This window comes from Sarcophilus harrisii, chromosome 3, assembly GCF_902635505.1.
Source record: "Sarcophilus harrisii chromosome 3, mSarHar1.11, whole genome shotgun sequence".
In the NCBI taxonomy this organism is placed as follows: Eukaryota; Metazoa; Chordata; class Mammalia; order Dasyuromorphia; family Dasyuridae; genus Sarcophilus; species Sarcophilus harrisii.
In genome coordinates this window covers 475856871-475884499 of record NC_045428.1, presented here as the reverse complement: position 1 = coordinate 475884499, position 27629 = coordinate 475856871, and the positions used below count along the sequence as shown (strand labels likewise).

The following is a 27629-nucleotide window of genomic DNA, read 5'->3' as shown; positions in this document are numbered from 1 at the left end:
CCTCAAACCTATTTAAATAATCTTTGACTGACATAGTGATACTGACAGGGAAGAAGAAAAGAAAAAAAAATTTAGTCTATGTACTGAGAATTTAAATACTAGCCCTACAATTTAAAATCACCAGTCAGGAAATTTCTACATTGAAGACCACAAACCTCAACTGTCCTTTAATTTCTAGAGATCTTTAAGCAAAGATCACATGACCATTTGATGGAAATGTTATAGAAGGAATTCTTCTCTCCCGCATTGTTTCTCTTTTCTTCTTTCCTTGTTCTCATTAATACTTTGACCCAAAGTCATTTAAGACCAAGTCTTTACAATGCTTTAAAAGTGTCAAGAAGGCAAAAAGAACACAAAGAAGGAAAAATATAGGGGAAAATGGAGAGAGAAAGGAGTTAATGAGCAGAAGATAGATACTGATTTAGGAGATCAAAATGTGTTCTCCCTGTTTCAGTAAACTAGGAAACATTTTGAAGAAGGACACATGAGGGGTTAGGGACTTGGGCTATATGGGTATGATGATCAGCATGGTTAAGTTAAATTAGGCAGGTGGGTCCTCAAAACAGCAGCAGCAGCAACAATAAAAACATTTATACAGCATTTTAAGATTTGCAAAATGGTAAGATGTCATCTCACTTGGTCCTCAAAGCCCATAATATCCTATTTCAGTTTTAGAAGAAAGAATATTAACAAGGTTCAGAATCTAAGATCACTTTTAGCTCTAGACTGATGATCATAAAAGTCAACATATAAAATACTTTGCGAACTTTAAAGTATCATATAAATCTTACCTATTATTTTTATCCTGTGTCCAAAAGTAATCACCCTCATAAAGATTCATCACAGTGGAGGTAAAGGTGGATCTCCCATTCAGGAAGCCATTTACATGTGTGTCTGTATCTCTACATGCAGTCTGTCATAACTTAGCCTCTGTCTATCATGAGAATACATAGACATTCCAGCTGTGATTTATTTTAAAAGCAATGTCCTTGGGAATAACAAATTGGCCTTTCATCCACTCAAGTATTATTTTCTTGATGTTTTCTGTAACTATGAGAGAAAGGTCCTGGCAGTAACACTGCAGAGTTGAACAAGGTCAGATCCCAGAAAATGAATCGGAGGAAAAACATCTATTCTCAGGAGTAATCATTTTATTTCTGTCAAGATTTATGAAATGGAGTTTGCTTTTTCCTTTGTACTAAGGGTTTTTTATTATAGTTATTTTGATCAAGTTAAGAGCTACCAATAAAGAAACCCATTTTGCCAATGTAGATAACAGTTTAATAATTTTATTAAGTTTTTTATTTTTTCAAATACAGGCAGAGTTTTCAACATTCTCCTCTGCAAAACCTTGTGTTCCAAATTTTTCTCCCTCCTTTCTTTCTTTCCCTCTACCCTAAAAAGCAAACAATACACTGTAGATTAAACATGTGCAGTTCTAAACATACTTCCATATTCATCATGTTGTGCAAGAAAAATCAGATCAAAAGGAGAAAGAAACATGAAAAAGAGAAAAAAACAATAAGCAAACAAACCACACCACCTCCAAAAAAGGTGCTTAATACTATGTTTTGATCCACAGTCAGTATTCATAGTTCTTATCTGGCTGCAGATTTCCATCTTTCCATCAAAAGTCTATTGGAAGTACCTTGAATCACCTCATTGTTGAAAAGAGCTAAATCCATCACAGTTGATCATCACTTAATCTTGTTGTTGTGTACAATGTTCTCTTGTTTCTACTTACTCCACTTGGCAATCAGTTCATGCAAGTCTTTCAAGGCTTTTCTGAAATCACAATCACCCTGCTCATTATTTCCTATAGAACAGTAATTTCCATTACGTTCACATAACATTCATATACCATAACTTATTCAGCCATTCCTCAAATGAGAGCATCCACTCAGTTTCCAGGTCCTATAAGAAGGACTGCTACAAACATTTTTGCACATGTGAATCTTTTTCTTTTTTGATGAACTATTTGGGATATAGACCCAGAAGAGACCATTGGATCTAAGGGTACACAGTTTTATAGCACTTTGACCATAGTTCCAAATTGTTTTCCAGAATGGTTGGATCAGTTCACAACTCCACCAACAATATATGTGTCTCTGTTTTCCCACATCCCCTCCAATATTTATCATTATCTTTTCCTATTATCTTACCAATCTAAGAGGTGTGAAGTTGTACCTCAGAATTGTCTTATTTGCATTTCTCTGGTCAATTGTTATTTAGAGCATTTTTCATATGACTAGAAATGACTTTAATTTCATCTGAAAATTGTCTGTTCATATCCTTTGTATATTGGATATTTGGAGATTTACTTGCATTCTCATAAATTTGAGTCAATTTTCTTTATAGTTTAGAAATGAGACCTTTATTAGAAACACTGGAGAAACATTTCCCCCAGCTTTCCACTTCCCTTTTAATCTTGACTGTATTGGTTTTGTTTGTGTGACATAATCAAAATTAATCATTTTGCATTTTATAATGTTCTCTAGTTCTTCTTTGTCTATAATGTTCTCCTTTCTCCACAGATCTGAGAGGTAGACTATCCTTGTATGAACAAATTAGTAGTTGATAATAATTCCCCCAGGTTTCCCTACTCCTGAGAGAAAATTTCTAATCATCAGTGGGTGTACTTTGATTTAGCCTGTAATCTCTTCAAAAGTGAGACGTGAATTCTTTTCTCAGGGAAAAAAAATGGAAATTAAAGGGATACCCATCAATTGGGGATTGAATGAATAAGTTGGAATATGGAATTATGAAGAAATATCATTGTTCTATAAGAAATTATGAATAGGATGCTATCAGAAGAACCTGGAACATCTTCCATGAGCTCAAGCAAAGTCAAATGTCCTGTGTATATGGTAATAGAAAAGTTGTGGAATGATCAGCTGTGAATGACTCATTTATTCTCAGCAATACAATGATCTAAGACTACTTTGAAGGGTTTATGATAAAAAATGGTATCCAGACCCAGAGAAAGAACTGATTGTCTAAATATAGACTGAAGTGTATTTTTTAAACTTTTTTCTTGAGGGTTTTATTGGGTGAAGGGGAGAAATCTGTTTTCTTTTGCAACATGAGTTTTATGTAAATTTTTTTCACAACTTTATATGGGCCTTCTCAATGGGGGGGCATGGGAAGGAAGGGAGAGAGTATGGAACTCAAAATATTAAAAACAAATGTAAAAATAGTTTTAGTGAAATTGGGGAAAATAATTTTTTTTTTAAAAAGTAAGGCATTGCTTTCAAGAATAAGGAAGTAATAATTTCATAGAAATAAGTATGATCAGGAGGTTGTGCTAGAAGGGTAAAGTTCTAATACTACATCATAAACCCCTACCAGTGTGCTTCTCTTTCCTCCCTCCAATTAACTATCAAGTCATTGGATCATAGATTTATCATAATTATGTAGCAACTAGGCAGTGTGACTTAATTAGCTTTTACGAACAAGTATTTACTAAGGGTACATACATACATAGAGTATATAATGCACACATAGTCCAAGTACACATATGCTCCAAGGAGAAAGTGGCTGAAGTACTTTTGAAATATTATCTCATTTTATGCTCAGAACAACCTAGAAGACAACCATTTGATTAGTTGATTTTTGTCCTTCTTTTTCAGGAGGACCAAAATGATCTAATTGTGTTAAAGCCAAGTTAGTGTGTCTGATCAGACCAATAAAAGCTCAGAATACTCTGCCACAGATCAGACATAAATAGTCCTATGAACATTTGAAGTTGATTTTCTTTGTGCATCTTATGGTTTTTGTTGTTATATTTTCCCAAGTTAAATTAATTCTGCTTTGCTCATAGAACATAGCACCTTCTATGATGAAAGCATGCCATGTTGAGTTATCCTTGGTCAGTCTCTCATGTTATGCAATCACTCCAACTGAAAAAAAAAAAGGATTTGAATGTCATTAGGGTACTTTTCTGTGGCAAAGCACCTGGGACGAATTCTATTCCAGCTTAAATTTACAAGATTGGGGGTGGGGGGAAGAGGGTTCATTGCTCCAAAATTGACTGAAATTTTTTAGATTATATGGCAAGAGGTGGCTATACTCTAGGAATTCAAGGATGCCTCTTGTCTATTTCTATAAAGGAAAGGGAACAGGATTGAACTGTGACAGTCATAGGTTGGGAGCTCTCTCTTAGCCACTGCTGGCAAAAATTTTTCCTAGAATCTTCCTTAATACAGTGGAAGAAGTCATCTACCTGAAAGCCATTTTGGCTTCATTAGGGGCCAAGGAAGAGTCTATATAGTATTTGCTGCTCAGCAGCTCCAGGAGAAATGCAGAACAGAATTCTGTATACAACACCTGTATATCTGACCAAGATCTAATCAAGATTTTCTATTGCTTGTGCTAATTTTGGCCTAACAATTAGGATTAAGAAAACAGATATTATGTCAGTTAGCATCCTGTCTTTCATAGTGGAATCATCAGTGCCATCAAGTGGAGTTCTGAATGCTGTGGATAAGTTCACTTATTTGGTAGTATACTTTCCAGGGCTATATATACATTGATAATGAAGTTGGTTTATGCATTGCCAGAGCTACCTCAGTGTTTGGGAGACTCCAAAGAAAAGTGTGGGAGGGGGAGAAGTGTTAGACTGACTACCAAAGTGAAGGGCTGCAAAGCTGTCGTGCTGACTTTATTGTTTTATGCCTGTGAAACCTGAACAATGTACCAGCACCATGTCAGGAAACTGAATCATTTCCATTGGAGTTGTCTTAGGAAGATGCTGAAGTTCACCTGGCATGATAAGATAAATACATTCTGAGGTCCATTCTCAAAATAAACTGCAGAGCATTCAAACTTTACTGCAGAGAGTGCAGTTCTGTTGGGCTGCCCACATTGTTTGAATGCCAAATATATGCTTGCCAAAGAGATTATTTTTATGGAGAACTCACATAGGGCAAGCACTCTCAAAGTGATCAGAAAAAGTGATACAAGGACACTTTCAAGGAACTTTAGAATTGATTATATGACATGGAGTACACTGACCAGGACTGACTGACATGGTGTAACCTCATCAGAGAAGGTGCTATGTACTATGAGCAAAGCAGAATTGAATTATCTCAAAGGAAACACAAAATATACTAAATTATAAAAGCTACCTCAGATGTTCATATGGATTATTTGTTCCTGATCTGTGGCAGAGCATTCCAAGCTCACATTGTCAGCCACAGTCAGACATACTGTTACTCAATTCTAATATAATGATGTCTTCGAAAATAAAGAATAAAAGATCATAAAAAGAGGAAGAGGACCCACATGTGAAAAAATGTTTGTGACAGTCCTTTTTTAGTGGCAAGGAACTGGAAACTGAATGGATGTCCATCAATTGGAGAATGGCTGAATAAATTATGGTATATGAAGGTTATGGAATATTGTTTTTCTATAAGAAACGATCAACAGGATGATTTCAGAGAGGCCTGGAGAGACCTACATGAAGTGATGCTAAGTGAAGTGAGAAAAACCAAGAGAACATGGTACACAGCAATGAGAGTATGTGATGATTATCTGTGATGGACTTGGATCTTTCCAACAATGAGGTGATTCAGGCCAGTTCCAATAGACTTGTAATGGAGAGAGTCATAATCCAGAGAGAGGACTGTGGGGATGAAATGTGAATCACAACATAATATTTTCACTTTTTTGTTGTTGTTTCATTCCTTGTTTTTTTCTTTCTCATTTCCCCCCTTTAATCTGATTTTTCTTGTGCAGAATAATAAATGTGGAAATATGTTTAAAAGAATTGCTCATTTAGTCTATATTGGATTATTTGCTGCCTATGAGATGGAGGAAGGGAGAACAATTTGCGACACAAGATTTTGCAAGTATGAATGTTGAAATACATGTATTTTGAAAAGTAAAATGCTATTAATGCACCAAATCTGTGTCATAAAAGGAATTTGGTAGAACTCCTTCTTTCCCTATTTTTTCAAATAGTCTGCATAGTTTTGGAATTAATTGTTCTTTAAGTGTTTGGTAAAATTCACATGTAAATCCATCTGGTCTTGGAGATTTTTTATCAGGAAGATGATTAATAACTTGTTCTATTTCTTTTTTTCTAAAATAGGACTATTTAAGTAATTTATTCCTCTTCTGTTAATCTGGGTAATATATATTTTTGTAAGTATTCCTCCATTTCATTTAAATTATCAGATTTATTGACATATAGTTGAGGAAAATAACTCCTAATTATTGCTTCGATTTCTTCTTTAGTGGTGAAAAGTTCTTCCTTTTCATTTTTGATACTAACAATTTGATTTTCTTCTTTCCTTTTTCTAATCAAATTAACTAAATATTTGTCTATTTTGTTGGTTTTTTCATAAAACCAACTCTTAGTTTTGTATATTAAGTCAATAGTTTTATTACTAAATTTATTAGTTTCTCCTTTTATTTTCAGAATTTCAAATTTGGTATTTAATTGAGGGTTTTGAATTTGTTCTTTTTCTTCTTTTTTGAATTGCAACTCAATTCATTGATCTGCTCTTTCTCTAGTTTATGCAAATAAGCATCTGGAGATATACCATTTTCCCTAATAACTTCTTTGGCTGCATCCCACAAATTTTGCCATGCTGTCTCATTATTGTCATTCTTTCATTCTGATGAAATATTCATTCATTCAGGATGAAATTATCGATTGTGTCTGTGATGTTTTGTTTCACCCACTCATTTTTTAGGATTAGATTATTTAATTTCCAATTAATTTTTGGTCTATTTTCCCCTGGCCTTTTATTACATGTGATTTTTATTGCATCATGATCTGAAAAAAATGAATTTACTATTTCTGCATTTTGTTTTGAAGTTTTTATGCCCTAATACATGGTCAATTTTTGTATAGGCTCCATGTATTGCTGGGAAAAAAGTATATTCTGTTCTGTCTCTATTCAATTTTCTCCAAAGGTTTATCATATTTAGCTTTTCTAGAATTCTATTTATCCCCTTAATTTCTTTCTTATTTATCTTGTGCTTTATCTATGTAGTTTTAAATTATTTGGCCTTTTTGTGTCTTAGCACTCTCATCTGTCAAATGGGAGTAATAATTAAAATACTTGAATTGTTTATCTTTCAGTTTAATTGTGAGGAGCTAATGAAAAAATGTTATGTTCTTTGTAACTAGAATGAACCAAAAAAAAAGTGAGTGGGTATTGTAGTGGTAATATTAATAATAATAGTAAATTGGAAATATTGATATTGTGAGAATTTATCAAATGTGTATGTCTTTTCTAACAGAGATTTGAAAAGAAATAATTCATGTAAAATTATTTTTATAATGCCAGAGAAAGTCTGAACACAGATTATTCTTTTTTTTCCCGATATTGACTTATTCTGTGATTTTGATAAAGTTTACTTTTGCTAGTCTAGAATATACCCCAATTCTATACAGATGCTGGTAAAAATTCATTCTTTATTATGGAATAATAGTAAAGTTTTATGCTTTGCCATTCTAATGTAGCAGTTCAGTAAGAAATATAAAAGCAATTAAAGGAATGAATTTTTTTTCTCTGAAATTGTTCACAGATTTTCTGGTCCAAGAAAATTTTCTCCTTGAGTCTGAAGTTGTAAAATCAGCTCTGTTATTATGTTTCCTTTTTCTAGAATGACTACAAAAGATTGTCAATGCAGTGCAAAGATTTTGTTGTCGGACTTCTTGATCTTTGCAGAAATACAGAAGAAGTGGAGGCCATTCTGAACGGAGATGTTGAAGCGAGCCCTAATAATGGTGATCATGGGCGTCCCAGCCTTAGTCGTTTAAAACTCGCTATTAAATACGAAGTCAAAAAAGTAAGCTCTGGCATTTAGCCCAGTTTCCTTTGCTTGTTTATTTGTTTGTTTTGATGTTGATTAGAGATGATGCACTGATAGCTTAAACATTATCCCCTCTAAAAAAATCAAAGCCCACACTTCAATGCAACTATGTTTAACAGGTAGAACTCTAACCTCAATGATTAAATGGGCAGCATTTAATCAACAGAGAAAGCCAGTGAGAGACAGCATATTATAGTAGTTAGAATGCTATACTTGGAGTCAGGAGAGATCTGGATTGAAATCCCATCTTTGACATTAACTAACTTTAAAATCATAGACAAGTTACTTAAATTATTTGATCATGAGTTTCTTCCTCTGAAAACAGGGATGTTTGTACCAGCATCAGGATTGTTTTAATGATCAAATGAGTTATGATTATAAAGCCCTCTGTAAACCTTGAAGTTTACAGGTGTCCTCAGGCCCATTCTCCCTCTTCCCATTGGCAGTATCATTGTAAAAACCCAATAGAGCCTAAGGATTCCACATTGCACCTCAACTCTCATGGATATGTTATCTCTTATAATTAGAGTGTGAGCTCCTACAAAGCAAGAATCATTTTCTTTCATTTGTATCCCCAGCATTTAGGTATTTTCATCTGATTAAAGGAATTATTTTAAATGAATTGGAATGATTGATTGGTTCATCAATTCAATCTACCCTAAACCTTTCAACTCTGAAAAACTGTGACTTTATGAATCACTATAATATGATAGTTCTCATGTGGTCACTTTCCAAATTTTGTATATGACATAGTATAAGTGGGAGGAAAAAAAACATTGAATTTGGGATCAGAAGATGGATTTGAGTTCTTATTCCACCATTTGTTATCCATGTAGTCTTAAGTCATTGAGGCTTTTTTTTTTTTTCTCCTCACCTATAAAACGGGAGTGTTAATTAAAATTCTTGCATGTTTTTGGGAGCATTAAGTAAATACTTGCATATAGTTAACACATAATAACACTTCATTTAGTATTCAAAGTGCTTTATAAATAAGTGATCTTGATTGAGATGGAAAAAAATGGAGTGGAGCAGGAAGGAGATGGCCCCAACTAATAATTCTTATATAAGTAGTGATAAACACTATTGCTTCTATGTTGTTAAAAGACTTCAGGTATTTTCTGTTCCTTCTAAGTTTAGCTTCCTAAGTCTTATTTCTGGTCATCCTGTCCTGGTATGTTTCTGAACATTTGAAATTGGGATTGAAATTAGATGAGAATGAACATTTTGCCTTCTTTCTGCTCTAGCCCAATTTTAAATTCCAATTTGGGATTAATACCTTTGAATTTTCTCCTGCAATGTCCTTTTTAATGAGTCACTCTTTTTTCTTCTTTTACCTGCTTCTTTCTCTCTCTCTTTTCCTGTTTCAGAAGACTCTTAACTAATATTCTAAGCAGAGTACATGTTCTCTATGTTGGTCTACTCTCATGGTCTACTAATAAAACACATGCTGGAAATACCTACTAATTGGTTTTATATTTAGCTGATTTATACATATAAATATATAATTTATATATAAAGATAAATATATTTATATATATATTATATATAATATAAGTATGTTATATATAATATAAGTAATATAATAATATATAATTTACATATTATATAAACATAATATATAAATAAATAATATAATAAATTTATATTTAGTTTTTCATCCTACATCTATATCATGATAAAATGTTCTCCTTAGAGAGTTCAAAATGATATATTTAAATTAAAATGTAGGATATGTTTATTTTCTATTATTATTTTCTAAAATTATTTTCTATTAATCATTTCCTTTCATTTTATCTCTCTTCCAGTTTGTAGCCCATCCAAACTGTCAGCAACAGCTTCTCTCCATTTGGTATGAGAATCTCTCAGGTTTAAGGCAGCAGACAATTGCTGTCAAGTTTCTAGTGGTCATTGCTGTGGCAGTTGGCTTGCCCTTCCTGGCACTGATTTACTGGTTTGCTCCATGCAGCAAGGTAAGTTGGTAAACTTAAACATTTCAGTTCAGAGAAAACATTGTACAATTATGTGTTGACCAACTATGATAGATGTGGCTTTTCTCAGCAAATTGCTGATCCAAAATATTTCCAACACACTTGAGATGGGAAATGCCATCAACTTACAGAGGGAGAATTATGGAGATGGAATGTAGATTGAAGAATAATATTTTCACATTTTTATAATAAATTAATTATTAATAAATTACAGAATTAACTATAATAACTATGAAAAATATGTCAGGCCAACTATATCCCTCCATCTTGACAGATGAATAAAACTTATTTGAATAAAACTTTATTTTCTTCCAAAGTGTTACTCTTAACTTTTAAAAATCAATCTTGTTTCTTTGTTATTTTCTTTTTTCCCTGAATACCTAATAAAAACAATCTGTCACTCTCCAATAAAATTTATTGTCTTTTGTTCTCTAATTATTTTAGAAAAAAGTAATTTCTTTCCATTCCATCCATGTGAAATTGGTGCTAAGAATAACCTGTATTAACAAATCCTGATTAACTTATGAGTGAGCACATAATAAAATATTATTTTATTAAATAATACACATTACATTATGTGTTAGAGTACATTAATGACCTTTGATTGCATTAACATAGGAATTCCTTGAACTAATATATCAGAATTACTCTGTCTTAATATTAGGCTACAGAGAGTTACAATGGCTAAAAAAAAATTCATTAACTTGCACCTAAACTTTTTGCTGTTAAAATCTTTCTGAATTTAGTCAGGTGGTTGTTGGGTCATATTTAATCCATTAACCAGGCTCTTAGCTGAAGATTTTTTGGCTTACTTGGTTTTCCTAGATCTTGCCTTGTAATGGCAATCTTCATTTGAGTAAGACTTTGGCTGTGTGTGTGTGTGTGTGTGTGTGTGTGGTGAGTTGTATGTGTGTGTTTTGTGTGTGTGTGTGTGTGTGTGTTTTTGGGGAGTGGAGGATGGACTGTGTTTTTAGTGATGTAAGAAATTCCTGGTGAGGAATTTCCTCCATCATTGTACATCATTCTTTTCTGCAACTTATGAATATATTTATGATCATACCATAGTTGTATTTACAGTAGTGTCAAGCTCAAATAGAAATAATGTCACTAATCCATAATAGTGAACCCTATGGACTGCATATTGACTTAAAAACTCACATATTGGCATTGTCTGTACTCTATCATGTTTTAATTTGTGTTGTTAAAAATTTCCCAATTAAATTTTAATCTGGTTCAGGAAGCACTCAGGAGTATGGTGGGCCACATATTTGCTTTAGGTCACATTTTTGAAGCATTATTTTAATAAAGCTATTTGTGTTATAAATGTTCCATATAAGTGAATGTTATATACATATGTGTAGGCATGAGTAATATTTAAAAAGAAACCTTCCCCAGTTTATTAGATAAACTATCCATATTAATTTACTTCACTTGATCATGATGTTTATGTTCTATAATGGAAAGAAGGCTACCAAAGACATGCAAACAAAGACCTAGAATATGTTATCCAAGATTACTGAAAGTCAGAAAAGCAAGAATATCCTTTAAAATACATAGTTCCTGATTATTTGTAATAAGGAACAAATATTTGTGGATTAATAATATTTCTACATATTTCAAAGACTTCATTTCAGCCAGTCTCTTCTCCCACCATATATTTTACTTAAACTAACAGGCAGCAAATTTCCCATGCTATTGATATTGTTAAATGGAATAAAAAATGGTAGACAATATTTTCAGTTGAGTATTTTATAGCATACAGAGAAGCCTGGGAATTTGTATCTGCTTCACCTATCAAAAGAGGAAGTTGGACTGAGTGGCCTTTTCTAGCTCTAATTTACTATGATGTCTGCAGTTCTATTGCCAAATGAAATAGAGGAGGAAAAATGACCATGCATATCATTAAAACATCTCACTTCCATGGCAACTGTCTGACAAGAGAAGGTTAATGTTTTGCCACAAACAAGAGTATTTTGCTTTTATATTTTTTGGTGCTCTGCCAACGAGATAGGATGGTATCAATCATAATTATTTTTGGAAAAATGATTGAAATATCAACAAAATATCTTCTTCATCTGTGGCCTGAATTCCTTATATGAAAATTAAATAAATGAAATGGTACAAATAAATCAAATAATGATAATCAATTATACATTTTCATATGGCAGAGATCAATATTTGTGGGCTTATTTTCATGCCTTCATCCAATTATATGTGCTCATTTTTAAAATAAAACTACTATATAAAGAATTATTTTGAAATACATAGTAATAGTATCAAGGTTTGCCTTAAAGAAAAAAAATTCTCAATATTTCAAACACAGAAAATTATATGTAAGGAAAGAATTTCCAGAAAAATAATCTTTTATATTTCTGAGTTTAATTTAAGCACCATACAGATGAATTTTGTAAACACTATTGTATTTAAGTGTAACATCTTCACTTTTTTCCCTTAAGTATATAAAATTTAGTTGACTCTGTCTTGGTTTGTGTTCTGTGATATGCTACAGATGGGGAGAATAATGCGTGGACCATTCATGAAGTTTGTAGCGCATGCTGCCTCTTTCACCATTTTCCTGGGACTCCTAGTCATGAATGCAGCTGACAGATTTGAAGGCACCAAACTCCTCCCTAATGAAACTAGCACAGATAATGCAAAACAGCTGTTCAGGATGAAAACATCCTGCTTCTCATGGATGGAGATGCTCATTATATCCTGGGTAATAGGTAAAGTCTAATTTTCCATTATAATTTAGTTTTGCAGCCCTAGCAGTTGGACTGAATAACACTGATTCCTTCAGACTAAACTCATACAAATGTATGCCACATGAAGGGGAAAAATGCACCAAATGCTATGATTTCTTTTGTGTCTTTAAGGCTCTGTTGTTTTGTGTTCATTACTGGCTTCATATTCTTCTCACATGAGTTATGTTTTTCATATATTTAAAGAATGTATAAAAAGGGAATTCAATAGGAGATTATGAGCCAAATCCTGCTGATCATAATTGCACAAAGCTGCCATTAACATTCAGAAGTCAGGACTTCAATCCCAGAGCAACCTGAAATCTCCTATAGGCTCATTAACATGTGCTGGATTGATTTTGTCAACAGGTAATGAGCTCATCTTTGAGCTCACATATCAATTGTAAATTTTAAAGCAAGGTGGTACATACAATGGATAGAGCACTGGGCTTGAAGTCCAGAAGACCTTAATTCAAGTCTAGCCTTTAACAGTTGTGTCATTCTGAGAAAGTCACTACCTGTTTGCCTCAGTTTTCTCAGCTATAAAATGGAGTTAATAACAGCAGCTACCTCCAAGGGTTAAGTGAGGATCAAGTGAGATAATATTATACCTCAAGGATATACTTATGTAGCTAATATAGGAATCAAAAACCTTGAATTTTCTTGACCAATTTAAGGATGTGGTGATCTTATATATGACAACAGTGGAAAACACTAGATGGTTTTAAACAGGAAACTTCTATAATTCAGGGGATAATCTAGATGATTTAATGAAGTTATTGTGACTTTTCACAAATTTTTTATTATATTATAGCTACATGTTTTATGGCAAATTATCTTCAATCTTTATACTTTTTCCCAAGTAACATTATTTTTATTATGTGCAGTTATAATCCTACAGTTGTTCTTTACAATGTAACCAGTTAACTAGTTGATCTAATCCCTGTGATCTTCCATCACAGAGCTAGAAGCTACCTTAAGGATCATGTGGTGCAATCCCTTCATTTTATAGATAAAGAAATAGAAAGTAGGTCTTTTTTCTAAGGCCAACATTAAGATTAGCTAAAGAAATAAATATGATTTTTATAGATAGAAAAGAAGTAATGTTTTCAGTGATTTAATAGATAAATTATTTTATGTATAGGAATGTTTTGTTCACTACTGTATCTCACAATTTAACCATTGTTTTCAGAGGGATCCTCACCCCCTTTAAAAAAAATTTTTAATAATACATTAATTTTCCAATTACTTGTAAAGATGGTTTTCAACATACATTTTTGTAAGATTTTGAGTTCCAGTTTTTCTTTCTCCTACATCCGTTAACTCCTCCTTCCCCAAGACAACAATCTGATATAGATTATGTTATGTGAAATCATTTTAAACATATTTCAATATGAGTCATGTTGGGAAAAAATCAGAACGAGAAGGGAAAAACATAAAAAGGAAAACAAAACCAAACAATAAAAAAAGACAAAAATAGTATGCTTTGATCTGCATTCAGTGTTCATAGCTCTTTCTCTGGATGTAGATGGCATTTTCCATCCAAAGTCTATTGGAATAGTCTTGGATCACTATATTATTGAGAAGAGCTAAGTCATCAAAATTTCTTGCTGTTACTATGCACAATGTTTTCCTGATTATGTTTGCTTAACTCAGCATCAGTTCATGTAAGTCTTTCCAGGATTTTCTGGAATCACCCTGCTCATCATTTCATATAGAACAATAGTATTCTATTATATTCATATGCCTTAACTTATTCAGTCATTTCACATTTGATGGGCATCTATTCAATTTCCAATTCCTTGCCACCACAAAAAGAGCTATTATAAACATTTTTGCACATATGGGTCTTTTTTCTTCTTTTTATGATCTCATTGGGATATAGACCCAGTAATGACACTATTGGATCAAAGGATAAGGAACGTTTTGTAGCTCTTTAGGCATAATTCCAAATTGCTTTCCAGAATGACTGGATAAGTTCACAACTCTACCAACAATACATTAGTGTCCCACGTGCCCTCCAAAATTTATCATTATCCTTTTTATCTTTTTTTGGCATCTTAGCCAATATGATAGGTATGAGGTGATACCTCAGAGTTGATTTAATTTGCATTTCACTAATAATAGTCATTTAGAGCATTTTTTCACATGACTATAGATGGTTTTAATATTTTCATCTAAAAATTATCTACTCATATCCTATGACCACTTATCAATTGAGGAATGACTTGGATTCTGATAAATTTGACTCAATTCTCTATATATTTTAGTAATGAGAACTTTATCAAAAACACTTGCTATTTCCCAACTTTCTGCTTACTTCTAATCTTGGCTGTATTGATTTTGTTTTTGCAAACCCTTTTTAATTTAATATATTCAAAATTATCCATTTTACATTTTATAATTTTCTCTATTTATTGTTTGGTGATAAATGTGTCCTTTCTTCAAAGATCTAACATGTAAACTATCCTTTATTCTCCTAATTTGCCTAATTTACTAATTTGGTTTGTGTCTAAATCATGTACCCATTTACTTTTAAAAATAAATTTTGTATTCTTTCTCAACTTTCTCTTCAGAAAATCATTCCTTGCAATAAAATGTGGGAAAAAATGAAAAAAAAACCTTACATGAAAATAAAGTTTATATTAAGAAATGTCTGATGCTATATGCAGTATCTTGCATCCATCATACCCCATTTCTTCACTGTAACAGGTGGTAATTGTCTTCTCATATCTTTTATTTGAGGTGAAAATTAGTCACTTTAATTTTGCAGAATTTTATTTTGTTTTGTTTTTGTTATTTCTATTTATATCATTGTATATCCTTGTGTATATTGTATTTCTGCATAGTGTATTCATCATGTTCTTTGTTTCCTACAACACAATAATATTCCATTGCACCATAAACTTACATTTTAAAAATAAATCTTTTTTACAATTATAAAATAAAAAATGTTTCATATGTGCTTTAAAAAAATAAATCTTCCATCAAGGTCATATCCATCAGGCAAATGACCTACTTTACCAAAAATTCAAACAGTGTCTATAGTTTTGTCTTTTTCACTCTTGTACAGCTATCCCATCATAAATAATACCTTTTCCATAAGATACGTTCATGGAATTTGAACTGTGTAGCATTTTGCTACACTGGGTGTTTCCGGTCAATGAATATTTATTTAGTCTTTTTTATTTGTGGAGGAATAAAAAGATTTTACTAGGAAAATATCAGTTCACTGACCTTTGTATTTGATTTCAGTGAGAATTTCCTCAAATCACTTTAAATAATGGTATATAGGAAGTACTGTTAACTAAGTATTTACTACTAATATTTTTCCACCATAGGTCAGTAAAACTCTAAGATCAATTGCTGAAACCTTTATTTGTTTTACTCATTAATGTTCATTCTTGCAAAAATACTGTTATATCTCCCTGCAGGAACAGTGGAAGATTGCTTATCTTTCAATAAAGATCAATGGATAACAGGCTGATATAAACCTACAAATATTTCTACTAAATTTTAGAGAGAAAAAGGCACTTATTTTCTCATATTTCTCATTTACTTTCTTACTACTGATCTGATGAAGAGGTGCACCTTTATTCTACCTTTCATTTTGATTCCACCCTCTTCCATTTTCTTCAACAGACTGTCTTAATTGTAAGAGTAAGTTCAAAATCACCTAACCCCACCCAGCTCTGATTTATTTATCATGTAAGAACATATCTTTGTGTTGTTCACTAAGTTTTCCTTTTCCTTAGCTGTAAACAAGGCCTTGACACCTCTACACATATGAGAAGTCTGTTCAGATTGGTTGAAGTAGTTAATTGTATCCTTTGGGGAACTATTTAAAACCATGAAGCAAGTTGGAATAATGGATTTAAGAGAGGCAAGAATAGACATTTGAATAGCTACTGGGAGCCCTCAAAACAGAAGATAAAAACAGAAGTCAGCTTGAACATATCTCTTATTTGTTAACATGTTTTTTTTAAAAGAAAATAGAAAAACAAAAGAAAATTTCTTGCAAGAGAAATAACCAAGAATATTTGTACAAAAATATTCCTGTAAACAAGCTCTCAATGTAAGATATATGGGGGAAAATAATTGTAGATAATATCTTAACTTGCTTGACATATATATTCATGGCTAGATTTCTCATGGTATAGGTGGGTATATAATAAAGGATCTGTCCTCTTCAAGAGAGATCATGGATTTCTAACCTTTGTGGGGAACAAAAACCCATAAAAGGGTCTTTGCGCCTTCATTTCTTTATCACAAGGGGGGAGGTTTAGGGGAGTTACCTAAGTTAGGTAGTTCTCCCTCCAAACACAAAAGACTATCCATAAATATTCATCTCTCTCTTTTTTTTAAAGTAATAGAAACCTAGAGTCTTGAATCTTGGAAATCCAGGAAATTTTGAGAATAGAACATATCAAAGAACCCACAAAAGTAAAGGAACTTTTTGGCTTGAGCAGAAAATAAACAAATACACTCAAGTAAAAAAAAAAAAAAAGATAACAGTATCACTATTGGATTAGGATTTGGATGGAGCATTCATTATTAGCAGTCTCCAGAGTTGTAAGAACTGAAAGTCAAAGAAAGTATTGGGTTTGGTCTATATGTCTACAGCTTTGAGGGCTCCCATTAGTCCATTCAGGAGTCCACAGAGAACTTTGTCTACCAACTCTTTAAAATCTTCAAAAGTTTTATATGGGCTCTAGAAAGTATGACTTCTTGTAGGTATTCTCCCCTTGGTCACAATTAGTGCTCAAGTCAAGTACAAAGATATGTTTTCACCAGTATTAAGATCTTAATATAACAGAACTTCATTTTTTCTCTTTACTCTTTAGTAACTGTTTATTAATTCCTTTTCTAATACAACACCCTCACTAGAACCCATCATTCTGGCTAACTTCTCTCCTGTAGCTCTTCTCCCTTTCTCAGTAAAATTACATGAAAAAAAAGAAGCTAATGGTAAACTTTTTGTCTAAACACCTAAACCTTCTGCAACCTGACTTCTAATGGAATCACTTAACAGAAAGTTATCAATGATTCTTGAATGCCAAATCCAATGACTTCTTAATATTTATCTTATTTTCATCTATGTGCATCATTTTACCAAATTTATGATCCTCTCCTATTTGATACTACCTTCTTCCTCTCTTTTTTTATGACATGAGTCTCATTCTGGTTCTGTTCCTATATTTTGAATAATTCTTGAATCTCTTTTACAAGATCATAATCCATGACATTCACATTAACTATGAGCTCTCTATCTTGGGCACTGTTCTAGATACTGTATTTTCTCTGTATGTTCTTTCAGATGGTGATTTCAATAGTTGTCATGGATTCATTTATCATCTATATGCCTTGCCAGATTGATAACCTAATTTTTACTCATAGTGTGTGCAACAGTACATTTTAAATGTTAGGGATAGAATTAATTTTTTGTTGACTTGAATTGAATATTTGAATATAGAAGGTAAATAAATTAAATCTGTGGATAAAAATGTCAAAAAAGAATTTCCATATAGAAGATATAGAAGAATTCAAATGAAAAATGAATTCAATAGACAAAAATATCAAAATTATGAAGACAAACTTTAACAAATATAAATGTGAAGGCCCAACAATGATGTGAAATCAATATTACAAATATAGAGGGAAATATTGTTTTGGAAAATATGAATCATGCTCCATAATACCAACATCATGATGTAAATTTTAATAAAATGAATATATTACTAAGTTGTATTAGAAAGCAGTGTCCAGAACTAGAGGAATAACAATACTTCTGAACTTAGCAAAGGCCAAAACATATTTAAAATGCTGTGTTCAGTTATAGGGAGCTACACTTTAAAAGCTTAACTAAAGAACATAAAATAAGAGGCTATTAGACTGAAGAGAAACTTGGAGATCTAGATCTCTGTTTTCAAATAATCAAGTCTGTCATGTAGAGGAGTATTTTTTTCTAAAGCAAACAGTTATAAATATATAACAGTAGAGGAGATTGTCATGTGAAATAATGATCTCCCCACCCCTAGAAGATTCAAACTGAGGGACAATGAACACATGTTCGGAGAACTGTGTGAATCATTCATGTATTTGGTGCCACATTGGACTAGATAATGTGTAGGGTTCCTCACAACTAAGATTCTCTTTGGCAATATATGTGCACTCCAACACATCTTTGAGAGTAACTTTCAAAACCCAACTAAAGGAAAGTTGTCTTTTTTTTTTTTTGAGGGAAGTGAGTACTTATTTTTTTCCTTCTCATGCTTAATTGTTTATTTTTCCTTTATCTAATATTTTTTAAGTTTTTATTTCCCACAGTTACATTTGTTCTTTTTTAAACTTCTCTCTCCCTACTGACATGTGAAATCATACAAAACATTTCGACAAAAGTCATATTGTGAAAGAAACATCAATTTTCCCTCCCCACAAAAAACCCTCAAGAAAAAACAGTTTGTAAAAAACTATGCTTCAGTCTGTATTCAGACCATCAGTTTTTTCTTTGGATATGGGTAGCATTTTTCATCATAAGTACTTCCGAATAGTCTTGGATCATTGTATTGCTGAAAAGAGCCAAATCATTCACAACATACAATGCATTTCACTTTTCTCAGTTCATGGAAGGTTTTTTCAGGTTTTTCTCAGAGAATCCTGTCCATCATTTCCCATGGAACAATAATATTCCATCATAATCATCTACCACAATTTATTCAGCCTTTCTCAAATTGATAGGCATCCCCTCAACTTCTAATTCTATGGCCTGAGGGGGAAAAGATGTTTTAAATAGTTTTGTACATGTCGGTTCTTTTCCTATTTTTAAAAAATCTCTCTTGGGATTTATGCCTACTACTTGTATTGTTAGTTCAAAAGATATGTATGATTTTATAGCCCTTTAGGCATAGATCATATCTTTTGATCATTTATCAGTTGGGGAATCTGCCTTCCATTCTTAAAATCCTAAACATTATATTACCAAGCCCTGGATTTATAGTTGGAGATGGTTGTTGTTCAGTCATTTTCAGACATCTGACCCTTTATGATCCTATTTGGGATTTTCTTGGCAAAGATAGCGGAGTACTTTGCCATTTTCTCTTCCAGCTTATTTTATAGCAGAAGAAACTGGGGTAAACAGGAATAAGTGACTAGCTTAGAGTCACACACAACAAGTAAGTGATGGAGACCAGATTTGAACTCAGGAAGATGAGTCTTTATGACTCCAGGTTTGACACTCTTTTGATCTATCAGTTGGGGAATCTGCCTTCCATTCTCAAGTCCTGAACATGTAATGTTGTATTACCAAGCACTGGATTTGTAGTTGGAGATTGTTGTTGTTCAGTAATTTTCAGACATTTCTGACTCTTTATGACCCTATTTGGGATTTTCTTGATAAAGATACTGGAGTACTTTGCCATTTTCTACTCCAGCTCATTTTATAGCAGAAGAAATTGAGGTAAACAGGGTTAAGTGACTTGCCTAGGGTCACACAAAAAGTAAGTGATTGAGACCATATTTGAACTCAGGAAGATGAGTCTTTATGGCTCCACGTTTGACACTCTATTCTTTGCATCACCTAGCTGGAGTCAGTCAAAAGCTGTCTCTTTTTATGACTATCCTAGTTTGGAGCCAGACATTTCCTCTAAGTTGAGGAATTTTTTTTAACTATATAAAAAGAGAGTCTTGGACTTGAACACTGAGGCTTTTTCTACCTCCTTCTGTCTATAATGGAAGAAAATAAACAATTTTTATTTTATTTTTGCTTCCAAGCTTATATGAATTAAAGCTCAAAAATAATTTTTTTTATTTTTCTCAGAAGATTATTTGAGAAAATAAAATATTCACTGAAGTGTTCTACTGATAATCAAAAGAGCTTCACCCTACTAGCAGCATTAAAGAGTCACTGTTTACTTTTTAAAAATGTAAACGGGATTTTTTCTCTTTTCATTCACAGGAATGATATGGGCAGAATGTAAAGAAATTTGGTCCCAAGGACCTAAGGAATATTTGTTTGAGTTATGGAACATGCTGGATTTTGGTATGTTAGCCATTTTTGCAGCATCATTCATTGCTAGGTTCATGGCATTTTGGCATGCTTCCAAAGCCCAGAGCATCATAGATGCAAATGATACTTTGAAAGACTTGACTTCTGTGGGAGACAATGTGAAGTACTACACTTTGGGTGAGTTTATAATACAAAATTAATATTAGTACAGATAAATGTAAAATATTCTTCTCTAAAATTTGCCTTTTCAAATGCTAATGAATTCACATAATGTTTGTCTATCTTTTTCTGCTGTGAATTTCACTGGGCTTGGCTCCTCTAATATACACATTCCAAATTGGTAGCGTTAAATGTTTAAGTTTAGCTGGCAACAGCACATTTATTAATTAGGCCTTCTATCATTAAGCACATCAATAAATGCAAATGATATAAATTTTACTTTGAAATGACAGCTTTTATTCTGCTTTCTCTATTTTCTTTGCCATACTGATAAAAAAGTCACTAATTCGATTGATGTAGCTTGCTCCTTTGAAGTATTATTAAATTCGATTCATAAAATCCATTCATTCATTCTAGTACGATTTTTCTTCTTGATTTAGGATGGGGATTAGAGTACCAATAGTTTTGTCAGAAAATTCCAATGTGGAAACTTTCTCCAGTAAAGGAGATTGGCAATTCTTCTGTAACTTAATAGTTTTAGTTAGTTCTGAGGGTATTGAGATGTTAAGTGATTTGTTCAAGATTACACATCCATTATGTGTTGTGATACAGGAGCCACCTGCCAGTGGCTGCTGGAGGTCGAACTCAGACCTGTAGAATCTCTTCATGTGAGAGGATGATGATGATACAAGGAGACTCTGACTTCTCAGTCTCCTTGTATCATCATCATCCTCTCACATGAAGAGATCCATTGTACAAGTATGAGTTAGACCACCAACAGTCACTGGTAGGTAACTCCTGTATCACACTACAAGGACATCCAGAAGGACACAATAATTATGTATGAGAAAAAAAAGAACTTTAATTATGGTCTTGCCTTCTGCCCTGACTCTGTGCTAGCTCCTATAATTATTTACTTTATGTTACATTTAAAAACACTTCTAAAATCAATGGTTCTCAGTCTCTTTGGCCCAAGTATTCACCTAAGTAGGGCCAGTACCCTACAAAACAGAATCACATGTTGACAGAGTTCAAATAAACCTAAAAGCCAACTCAATACAATTAGTTTTGTTGTTCAGTCGTTTTTCAGTTGTCTGACTTTTCATGACCGTGTTCAGGATTTACTTCACAAAGTTGTATAGTTTGCCATTTCCTTCTCCAGCACATTTTACAGATGAGAACATTGAGATAAATAGAGTTAAGTGACTTACCAATGTCACACAGTTAGCATCTAAGGTTGCATTTAAACTCAAGAAGAGAAGACTTCTTGATTGCAGGTCTGTCACTCTATCTACTATGCCCCCTAGCTGTCCTCATCTAAACTTGATCAATAATTCCCTCTATAACATATTTGACTAAATGGTCACCAAGAGTTTGCTTGAAGATTCCTGATGAAGAGTAGCTGATCTCCTCTCAAGTTAGCCTACCTATATCCCTTTTAGATACTATTTATTAGGAAGCCTTTCTTTGCAAACAAAACATACACATAAACACACACATGCAAAACTTTTTGTTATATTTCCCTCATCCCTCGCTCTTACTTGATCAAATGACTTGTCCAAAATTTTTTCTAAGGCTTCAGTTCCCTATAATTTTCTCCATTCTTGGCCACTTGTCTGTTATTTACTGCTACTGTGAGGATTAGAATGGGAACTGACTGGATTGAGTGTTGCTTAAGGCTTTATCTACCCTTGTTAAAAAGGAGGATATCATTTGGCTGCTAGTAGGATGAAGGGCATTGAATCTAATAGAAAAGGAATTTATGATAGATGACACAAGTCTAGGTAGCCAAGAGTGTATAAAAATGTCATAAAAGGTACAGCAGAGTTCCACTATGTGGTTTCTTCAATTCCCTTATCTCTTATCCCTTCCAAGTTGGAAGCAAAAAATTTATCTTCAGATCAAATGGAGGGATCACTAGTTCATAGGAGCATAGGATTTCCTATCACACATACAGGAAAGTGATCATCCCTTCCCGCCCCCCACATTCCTAGTGGTAGGGCCAAAGGTTTTACACAGAAGAGAAGACAAGATAGACAAACTGTAGGGGAAGAAATGAAGTAAATGGGGATCTTGGATTGAAAGATGCTTTCAAATACAGAAAAAAAAACTACATAAAAATTATTGCCTTCTGAAACCACTTCCATCTTTTGTATGTGCTGGTAGGGTTATAACAAAAGAGCTTTTAGTGGGATGTTTTTGGTGCCCCACAGAGAGGACATAATTGTCAAGATTGGTTTTCTGGCCTTAAATTTAAAGATCTGTCAGACATTATACTCTGGTTTGACTTGTTAATACACTGGAGAAAGTGGAACAGAAACTTGGTCAAAGAAGGTCCTTGCTAGTAAAGTGTGAAGTGATATTCAGTTGATACATGAAAGTAAAAGCTTTTAAGCAATCTGAGTAATGCTATAGATAATGAGAAAAGAGCTATAGTCAGGATTTTTAGATAAATTTTTCTATGTGAAATAGGAGCCATACTTAGTAGTTTTGAGGATTCTTTTGTTTTCTTTTATTTTGAGGATAATGCAAAAGTCTTTTGGCAGACTTACCTGATCTTCTTTTTCTTTTTCTTTTTTATTTAATAGCCTTTTATTTACAGGTTATATGTATGAGTAACTTTACAGTACTGACAATTGCCAAACCTCTTGTTCCAATTTTCCCCTCTTTCCCCCACCCTCTCCCCCAGATGGCAAGATGACCAATAGATGTTAAATATATTAAAATATAAATTAGATACACAATAAGTATACATGACCAAACCATTATTTTGCTGTACAAAAAGAATCAGACTCTGAAATATTGTACAATTAGCCTGTGAAGGAAATCAAAAATGCAGGTGGGCAAAAATATGGGGATTGGGAATTCAATGTAATGGTTCTTAGTCATCTCCCAGAGTTCTTTTGCTGCATAGCTAGTTCAGTTCATTACTGCTCCATTAGAAATGATTTGGTTGATCTCGTTGCTGAGGATGGCCTGATCCATCAGAACTGGTCATCATCTAGTATTGTTGTTGAAGTATATAATGATCTCCTGGTCCTGCTCATTTCACTCAGCATCAGTTCGTGTAAGTCTCTCCAGGCCTTTCTGAAATCATCCTGTTGGTCATTTCTTACAGAACAGTAATATTCCATAATATTCATATACCACAATTTATTCAGCCATTCTCCAATTGATGGGCATCCACTCAGTTTCCAGTTTCTGGCCACTACAAAGAGGGCTGCCACAAACATTCGTGCACATACAGGTCCCTTCCCCTTCTTTATGATCTCTTTGGGATATAAGCCCAGTAGTAACACTGCTGGATCAAAGGGTATGCACACTTTGATAACTTTTTGAGCATAGTTCCAAACTGCTCTCCAGAATGGTTGGATTCGTTCACAACTCCACCAACAATGCATCAATGTCCTAGTTTTCCCGCATCCCCTCCAACAATCATCATTATTTTTTCCTGTCATCTTAGCCAATCTGACAAGTGTGTAGTGGTATCTTAGAGTTGTCTTAATTTGCATTTCTCTGATTAATAATGGCGGAGCATCTTTTCATATGACTAGAAATAGTTTTAATTTCTTCATCTGAGAATTGTCTGTTCATATCCTTTGACCATTTATCAATTGGAGAATGGCTTCTTCTTAAGTTGGAAGATCAGGTTGATGTGTTTTGGATTCAGATGGAACATAATTTTTAATCACAGTGGATACCATTTAGGAAACTTTTGTCTCTTACAACTCTAAATCTAGAATTCTTATGTTTAGTTGTGATATAAAGTCAATAATTATTACAGTTATATTGTGCCTATGGGGTATTAATTGTTATGTAATAGCTTTATAAGTATGATAAAGAAAAACCTTTCTGGAATTCAAGGAAGCAGAATAGGTTGTCCTAACATATTGTTCATACTTTCCATGTTGTTATTAAATCTGGACACAATAGGGTGTAGACAGTCAAGACTGCAGGCTTTAAGTCAGGAAGAACTAAGTAGGAAGTAAATTGGGCTCTTGATTAGAAAGAAAATGCTGAGAAGTCAAAAAGAACTAAAATAGAATGTAGCAAGATGTAGTGCTCTTAACAAGGCCATACACCTAGATTATTGTCAACCTAGACAGACATATTTATAAAGTAAGCTACAGTGACTTTTTATCCATTACTAAGCTAAAAAAAACCATGTTGCTAGAATGCTTATCAAGCTGACAAAAAAGGAGAAAAGTCAATACACAATCAAGATCCAAACATCTCACAAGGTTGGAATGATAGAGTAAAACTAATAAAATAAAGTTTAATAGAAACACATGTAAAGTCCTAAACTGAATCCTCCCAAAAATAAATTGTCAAGGTAGAAGAAAAAGAAAAAGCTAAATATCCATTCATTTTTCAAAAAAGTCATCACTTTTCATGGACTGCAACATCAATATGATGCAAAGATGTGAGATGACAATCAAAAAGTTAATATGATCTTAGTCTTCCTGATTAAAAGTATGGTGCCTCACATGTGCATGGCCCTTATATAATCTGCTCTAATCAGTCCATAGGGAATGACATGTTTAGTTCAGAGCATAGAATTTTTGGAGAAAAACAATGACAAATGAATGGCGTAAAGAAGGGTGGCCAGAATGATGGGAACACAGGCTCATAGATTTAAAGCTGGAATTGGACCCTCTGTAATTTGGGTCATCTATTACAACCTCTTCATTCATAATGATAATGATAATAAAGAGGAAACTAAAAATCACAACACATGAGATTATATTGAAGGAACTAGGGATGTTTACTTTGGTGAAAGGAACACTTGATTGTGATCTTCAAATATTTGAAGTATTGCTATATGAAAAAAATAATATTCATATTCTATTTGGCCCCAGAATTTAAAATTAGGATTAATGGTCATAAGTCAAGGAAATAGAATTGTGCCTCAAAATTAAGAGAGTTTCTTACTAATTATAGCTGACAAATAATAGAATGAATTTTTTCATATACAGATGAATGCCTTGATGCTTGTCTTCCAGTGAATGCTGATTGACTTCTTATTGGGGATGTTGTAGAGGGAGTTCATGTTTCAGATAGAAGTTGAATTAGATGAATTTTAATGTAACTTCCAGTTCTAGGATTACTGGCTCTGACATTTACTAACTTTGTAGCCTTCACCAAGTCACTTAACCACATGTGGCCCAAGTTTTCCCATCTGTGAAATGATGATAATGATACTTGAACTACCTAAATCGCAAATTTATTGGGAAGAAAATGTTTTGCAAAGAATATAGCAATATAGAAATTATATTGTTATTATTATTATTCACAGCAGAGGAGATAAGAAATTGGGCAGCATGAGGCAATAAATTCACTATGTAAAACATTATCCATTTGAACCATTAGATATCACTCCTACCTCATTTCTTCCCATGGAGGTGCACGTTTTCCATTTTGGACCTTGATCCAAAATTAAAATGAGGTAGGATTCTGCTATATGTGTCTGTAACATTTCTCTCTCTCTCTCTCTCTCTCTCTCTCTCTCTCTCTCTCTTTTTCTTTCTCTCTTCCCCTCTCCCCCACATCTCAAAGAGGAAAAGAGATGGGCTAGGCTCATTTAAACAGCTTCAATATATTCATCAAAACTATTGTTCTTTTCCTAGCCAGGATAAAATGGGACCCATCTGATCCTCAAATCATATCTGAAGGCCTATATGCCATTGCTGTAGTTTTAAGTTTCTCTAGAATTGCCTACATCTTGCCAGCTAATGAAAGCTTTGGGCCTCTACAAATATCCTTGGGAAGAACCGTAAAAGACATCTTCAAATTCATGGTTATATTCATCATGGTATTTGTGGCTTTCATGATAGGGATGTTTAACCTCTACTCCTATTACTATGGAGCAAAGCAAAATGAAGCCTTCACAACGTAAGTACTACAGGTCTGTGGGATTTCTTTGCTTGTTTTTTGCTTTTTTTGGTCTGTTTGTTTCATTGTATGGTGTAATAGAGAATTAAACTTAGAAGATTTGGGTTCAAATTCTACCTCAGATACATAGTAGTTATATGTGACTCTGTACAATTCTCTGGTATTAGTTTCTTCATCTCTAAAATGAATTAATTGGGCTTCCTTCAATCTTTAAGTCTTTGATCTTGTAATCCTAATTTAAAGATATATTTTAATAATTATTTGTACAATTAGCCAATGAAGTATATGGTGATAAAAATGTTGACAAAACCAACTTCCTGTTTCTTCAGCTGTGGAAAGAGAGGTCTGGATAAGATAATCTTTGAAATCTCTTCCATCTTCCACATACTCTAATTTTAAATTGATATATAGGATAAAAGCCAATAATCTTCTCATTTGGGAATTTGTAGAGTTAATAATTCTGTTCCTTACTGAGATAACCCACTAGTATGCATGGAGTAAGAGAGTATTTATTCCTTATAAAAGCAACACACTTAAATATTGATGATTCTATTATAGTTGATGACTTCTCTATTGATGTGGGCAATAGTCCTCCTTTGCTATAGTAAATGATATTCATGGTTATTATATCAAAAATAAATAAATAAATTTAAATCTGAGCCCAATTCAGAATAGGAAATCTGGTTTTTGGTGAAAGGCATACAGCCCAACATCAGACTTAAATTCAAAATCTTTCCAGGTTAGTAGGGATTTGGCATTCCTTCTAAGAGCATTCATATTATAATGAAATGTTGGAAAAAACTTTAATGAAAGAATAAAATAATTGTAGTAATGGTTAAAATAAATTATTTTAATGAATTATATAAATTTCATGTCAGATTTAACAATGAAAACCAAAAAGTAAAGACTAAATATTTCCTTGTTAGGAAAAAATATCCTGTGGTAACTAGATGAATTAATATAGATAAAATTAACTTTAGTTACTAATTATAGCCAAAGCATTTCAATCCTCAAACA

The 27629-nt window shown here is 33.0% G+C and overlaps 1 protein-coding gene across 2 annotated transcripts in view; it reads left to right on the top strand.

The window, feature by feature from the left end:
- The window catches only part of TRPC6 (transient receptor potential cation channel subfamily C member 6), a 165671-nt gene that overhangs the window by 94004 nt on the left and 44038 nt on the right, over positions 1-27629 (top strand). For both annotated transcript variants that reach the window (XM_031961050.1, XM_031961051.1), the window contains exons 3-7: positions 7618-7803; positions 9633-9797; positions 12325-12541; positions 20511-20738; positions 26348-26612. In XM_031961050.1, the coding sequence (XP_031816910.1) occupies positions 7618-7803; positions 9633-9797; positions 12325-12541; positions 20511-20738; positions 26348-26612 (1061 nt within the window). The remainder of the gene's footprint in view (positions 1-7617; positions 7804-9632; positions 9798-12324; positions 12542-20510; positions 20739-26347; positions 26613-27629) is intronic.